Source organism: Austrofundulus limnaeus, unplaced genomic scaffold (assembly GCF_001266775.1).
Source record: "Austrofundulus limnaeus strain Quisiro unplaced genomic scaffold, Austrofundulus_limnaeus-1.0 Scaffold157, whole genome shotgun sequence".
Lineage (NCBI taxonomy): Eukaryota > Metazoa > Chordata > Actinopteri > Cyprinodontiformes > Rivulidae > Austrofundulus > Austrofundulus limnaeus.
Window position 1 is genome coordinate 188,770 of NW_013952559.1, and position 6,341 is coordinate 195,110.

A 6,341-nucleotide genomic window follows, 5' to 3' on the forward strand; every position below is an offset into this window, starting at 1 on the left:
GTTCAATACTTTTTCCCTGTGTCATTCCACATTGTTAGAAATAACTTCATTTCAGGACATTTATCGTTTGATTTCTTTGTATGTTTGGATCACTTAGCTTGTTACCGACATCTGGTGAAAATTTCCTGTCATTAGCACCTCTAGTAATATATTTACTGAGAAAAATGGTGATGTGTTCAGTACTTATTTTACCCGCTGTATATTTATCTTTAAACAGTCAGAGGGGAAAATAAGTCATATAAGAAGCAGGTTAAATTTCCCCCCATAGTTTTTTGGTTGTTTTCATTAGAAAAGCAGCTCCTGAGCTGCACCTTTCACATTAAAACTGTATATGTTAACAAAATAAAAGTCAGTGTGAATCAAATAATTATTTCAAACAACCTGGCAGGGGAAAAAAAAGGAAAAAAGTTTTGATCTCTGAGTTTGAGAGTAAAAAACAACAACAATGGGAGTCGTTTTAGTCCAAATTACAGTAACTTCTCTGTTTTACTGCCATGTGACAGAGTGGTTCACAGAAAAACAAATGTTAAGACATTTTATCAACAGAAAGCAGAAGAAGGAGAAACAGATCTGATCATGCAAAATYACAAACATTGTCACCATGAGGCATAACTGATGCTTCTAAGATATTAAACTATAAACAGCAGGTTAGCTTTAAATGAGCTGCAGTTTAATTCTTAAAAGGCTAAATAAGCTGTTTCATTCTTACAGGTTATATAATGGTAAATGGCTTGAACTTATATATCGCCTTATCCCAAAGTGCTTTACACTTCAGGCTTTCACACACTGATGGCAGTAAGCTACATTGTAGCCACAGCTGCCCTGGGGCACACTGCCATGCACCGGTGCCACCGGACCCTCTGACCACCATCATAATAATGATGATATTAATATATATAAAATACATTACAGAAAATAGTGTTTCTGCAGCTGACATTTTATAAAATATCCAAGACATCTTAACTCCTGCTCTGTGCAGCAMGTGCTTAATGCAAGATTTTGCAAAAATTAAATCCAACGATATTTTCAATATGTGCAATATGTGTGAGAAAAAACAAAACTGAACTGCTGTCATTTATAAAACAAATATGACAGTCTAAAACCCAGACATGAAAGTTAGTGAGTAAATATAATGTTCAATATAATGTTTTTTAATTTGTTCTGWTTCTCTTACATTAAAGGAGCRGAGTATTATGTATTTTCCAGGAGTGCAGTTCAGTTCGAAACCACAATCAAATACATGTTAACTTCATTTGTTAAGAAAAAGCTATATCAAGAATAAATGTGACTTTGCATCATAATGTCCATCTTACCAAGTTTTAAAACCTTATATCAGCCAAAAAGTCCTTTTGATCTTGTTTTGAGGCTGATTTACTAAACAAGAACTGATTGTGTAAGAATAATAATCTTATTTTCAGAATATGTTAGATTATTTGTCTTGTTAGTCTGAAAATTTGACTCAAATTAAGTCAAAATTTCTGCCAATGGAGTAAGAAAATTTTACTTTGTAAGATTGAAATACTTGATTTGACTCAGTTTTTTCTTATTTCAAGAATCTTACCAAGTAAAATTTTCTTTCTCCATTGGCAGATGTTTTGACTTAATTTGAGTCAAATTTTCAGACTAACAAGACAAATAATCTTACACATCCTGAAAACAAGATTATTATTCTTACACAGTCAGTTCTTGTTTAGTAAATCAGTCTCAAAACAAGATCAAAAAGACTTTTTGGCTGGATATAAGATTTTAAAACTTGGTAAGATGGACAGTTTTTGCAGTGTAAACGTCTTGAAATTAGTCACTCTCAAAAACTTCCTACCGTTTCCAACACTCCCACTTCATCACAGCAATACTTCATGCCGTTTTGAACCAAAAAGAAAAAGATGCAACAATATTGGTTTTGAAGAATGACAACTCAGGGTACGGTTGAACCTTACTCGAATGATCAGACTCAGAAAGTCTGTTTTCTGAAGAACCAGACCGAGTATAGAGGCCCTCACAAGAATATATCTCCCAGTCATCTTCTCATATGTATACGTCACTGACTGTTAAGCTACTTTTTGAGAAGAAACTATAAATATTGATCATTATGAAGCAGTGGCAGAAGCTCGGCTGCAAAATGAGCTCCATGGAGGAGCGTTGTACAAATGGGCGGAGCTTTGTACCAGCCAGTGTTTAGTCAGCTCAACATGGAGCTACAGGAGAGACAAGGATTTCTCAAACATGCATGAATGAGTCAAAGCAACACTCTGGGTGTGTTTATAAAGAAATGACATAACATAAAGCTCAAAAAAGTTGATTTTGCATATTATCTCCACTTGTGGTCAACCACTGAGTGAGGCAACTGTTGAGAGAAAGCTGAAAATAAGGCGTGTTGCTGTGAAAATTTAACATAATGGTTCTTCTTAAAGCTTTTTATTTATTGAAAAGGCTCCATTTTTGGATACATAACAAAACATTTTGCTCACATTAAGTCACATGAACATTGTTAGTGTTGGGGATGAGTCTCAAGTTTTAGATCATTTTCTATTAAACTGGCTGCAATAAAAACATTTGAGCTAGTCGACACGCAGCCAATATTTCTGAAAGTTTCATTTAAATCCATCCAAATATTTGTGAGATATTTTGCTAACACTGCAGGTAAATGAACAATGACACAAGCAATTACATCATAATCCAACTTCAGCAGCATCAGAGCCTTAATGTGAGTTTATGCTTTCAGGACTGATGCAAATGACTTCAGATGATCCCTCCGCGTCACTCTTAAACATATTTTACATTTACATTTTAAATATTATAATTATATTTTACAGGCTTTAGTTTGTTGATACACAACAAGATGTTTCTTACTTGTATAAAACTTAATTAGATACTTAAAATATTCTGTATTTTACAATCAAGTTTAGTTAAAATGTCAATTTTGTTTGTTTTAAGTTGATTTTTGTTAATAAAATACAATATAATTATACAATACAATAAAATACAACATAATTATAAAAGTTTAATATAATTTCATGGTCAAAATGTAACAAAAATAGATTTTAGGTTTGTTCTTTTCACAAATATAAGATGAGTTTAAATAAGATGCAGTGACCACTGAAATTCAAATTTTTAAATGAAGTTATAATCCTTATATAAAATAAAAGAGTTTAAATCATTAATTGCAGTACTTATAAGTGTAAACCACATGTTTAGTGTCATATTTTCCTTAAGCAAATTTTAAAAAATCWTTTTTGTCATGTTTGCAATGTTGTAAGACAGCTAAAAGTAGTAAATCTCAAATGTAAGTTTATAATGAGGAAATGTTTTAYAATTTAGTTTCAACTTGAAGAAATTAATAGTTATTATGGATTAGTGCTGATATTAGAAAACAACACTAGAGTATTAGGGTTTCCTTTTTATAATACTTTTATAATGTTTGATCTATTATGTGTTAATTGAAATAGAGTCATGTCCGAATCATAAAAAACACATAAGTGAACCGTTTTAATAACATTAGGTTGAAGTTTTTGTATGAATGCCTGTGATTCAGCCGTAGGTCAGTAGGGGGCGAACTCAGGCATTGAAGAATCGTGTATAAAAACATGTACTTCCTGATTTTTAGTCAGTGTGGTTTCCTTGTCAACCAGTGACAAATAAACCTCACTCAGGTCCAGAATTCTGGTGTTGTATGAATTTATTCCTTTCACAAATCAGTTTATTTAAAAATTGTGTTTTCATCTCGACTTCAGTCGATATTGAACACGTATTTTCTTACAGATTAATCTGAATATAAATGCTTAAAAACACATAAAGCATTGTCACAGCAGGGCAGCTTTTTGCTGCTCTGAGGCTCAGGATAAAAAGCGCCTCGTTTGGATTTAAAGAGACAGCCTCAAAACGAGTTGATCTGAGAGACATCGCAGAAAAGAGGTGGAGGAGGGGCTTGTGGAGTTACAACAAGGAAGTAGATCAAAGAATTGCCTGGTTTTGTCTCCTTTAAATCCCGAGACCCACATTTTTGTATCGTGTCGCTTAAAGAGCGACTTGAAAACGAATCGTAGCATCTCCGAAGAGCTCGGGTTGTTTTCTGCTTTTTCTCTGTAAATAGAGTCAAGCAGGTGTCATTTGTGTCCATTATGAACCGAAACCACTGTTACCCAGAAGAGACGAAGAGGAGGAGGAGGAGAAAACAGGAAGTGTGTGGGAGAACAGAGATGCCTGTAACCAAGGGGGAGACGATTCGTGTTGCTGTAGTGATTCAAGCGTGCATCCACGTTACTGATTCACACATGCCTCCTCTCACCTCCAGCGATGACGCCGCCAGGCAAGAGTTCCCAAGGTCATAACAGGTCCGGCGTGAAGGGAGGAACACTAATGACATCAGAGGTAATTATGAAGAAGAAACGTCCAGAGCCGATTAAAGTTTGGTGCAAAACAAAGTTAAATTAAACACCAAAATTCCTTGAAGCAACAGTCAGAGTTAATAACTTTAAAATCTCATGATAAAAATCAGATAAAAGGTTTAAATGTGCTTTCTTTAAAGCTGTGAGCAGGTGATCTGTAATGTAACTGTGTTGTGTAAGCTGCAGCCTTTAAATAGCCACATATCCTTCAGCCACCTGTTAGCTAATTACATGTTCGGCTGTTTATAGGAGCTTTACAGCAGCTTGGTGCAGGTTTTAGTTGTGACATCATTTAAAAACAGCCGTATGAAGTCAAACACCAGTTAGGTTTTATGATCGGGGCCTTTAGGAAGAAGAGAAATTAAAGATTAAAGGAGATACCAAGAGTTTGTAATTTCATAAACTTATTGTTTTAATCCACACTTTGTGCTTCTTTTATACATACTAAACGTTCAGCTCATTCAGGAGATGAACGTTTCATTCATACATTTCTAATGATTTACGTTTATACCAAAAAAATAAGTCCTCATAGAGATACCTTGACATCATGCAACTAGCCTATCACTTTAGCATTTATCTCCCATTTTTTTAGTCTGCCTTTTGCTGCATTTATTTAGCTTGTTGGTTATTTTGTGTCAAAGGCAGCAGGGGGATTAAGTGATGTAAGTCAGCGGCTTCTGAAGATGAGGTCTACAGTAACAAGTGGGGTCTTTATAATCTATGTTGTCATTAATCAATAAATTAAAACAGTTGTAAAWTGATGTTTTGTCTGAGTTTACAGGGTTCACATTCATTTAACCCAGCAGCAGATGCAGGTCACAATGATAGTGATTATTTTGATAATTTGAAGTTTAAAAAAAAGGCTAGGAAACAAGATTAAATGTTTATGAGACGATCACAGACCTCTCAGGTCAAGCTGATAACATTCTGCAGGTTTGATCACGAATTTTGTGAAAAATCTGTATTTTGGAGACTCCTTGCCTCCTCATCACGCACACACATACACACACACCTACACACAAAGTGATGTCATGGATCCAACACATGACAACRTTTAGTCACAGATCCAGTCACCCTGGACCTGGAGTTGACAGACCTGATCACGCGCTGCCTGACTCCAGGACCTGTCACCTTTCTACCACCTTTTGTCCGCAGACGCAACTTACTCTCCGTGATCTTCTGCAAGCCCATCACATCCTCCGGACTGATCACCGTCCTCGTTTGCAGCTCCTCCTCCGTGGTGGCCGGGACCCCCAGCACCACCTCGCAGCCTTTCTTCACCTTCATGGTCTGCGTCGGGCTCCCGGTGCTGTCCGTGCCGCTGTCGCTGCTCCCGGCTGGGTCGTTGGCGCTCGGTGACGGGTCCTGGCTGTTGCCTCTGCTGGTACAAGAATAGCTCATTCTCCGCTCCTCCTCCTCCTCCTCCTCCTTTACCCCCCTTTCACCCCGGGCTTCCAAGATGCTAAACCCTCTCCCTCCCTCACAGAAGGATGCAGACCTGCTGCCTGTTTATCCGCTGCTTAAACAAATCCGCTCGGTCCTGATGACCCGGCGGTGTCTTCCTCCGCTCCGGGTTATGTGGACTGACGGCCGGCCGCAGCTCCGTGGAGGACGCGGTGGTGCGCGCGAGTCGCGGCGCCGCTTTCTGCGCAGCGACGCGATGTTTGGGTTGAGAGAAGAGACACCAGACACGTCTGGGGAATAATCTGCTGGGTTTGAACCGGCAGAGAGAGGCGGCAGATGGTTGTGACGGTTGAGGAGGAGGGGGGGAGGGGGGGCTGTGTTTTTGCGCACATGTCTGCGCTGAAACCAACCGGAGCGCACAACAATAAACATGATAAACAACCCTTTGTGTCTGAGCTGAGAGTTACCACGGTGAAGGTTGTGTGATGGAACAACAACAACAACAACAACAACAACAACAACAACAACAACAACAACAACAACAACAACAAC

The 6,341-nt window shown here is 37.8% G+C and overlaps 1 protein-coding gene across 2 annotated transcripts in view; it reads right to left on the minus strand.

Annotated features, from left to right (window-relative positions):
• Positions 1–6,109, minus strand: part of unc119a2 (unc-119 lipid binding chaperone a2) — a 15,034-nt gene extending 8,925 nt beyond the window's left edge. Inside the window, exons 1-2 of one of the 2 annotated variants that reach the window (XM_014016879.1) lie at positions 5,884–6,109; positions 5,552–5,763 (exon numbers count right to left, since the gene is read on the minus strand). In XM_014016879.1, coding sequence (XP_013872333.1) covers positions 5,552–5,672 — 121 coding nt within the window. In that variant the 5' untranslated portion in view covers positions 5,673–5,763; positions 5,884–6,109. Of the gene's footprint in view, positions 1–5,551; positions 5,767–5,883 lie in introns of both variants that reach the window. The other variant, XM_014016878.1, reaches the window with a different exon arrangement.
• Between the last annotated feature and the right edge of the window lie 232 nt (positions 6,110–6,341).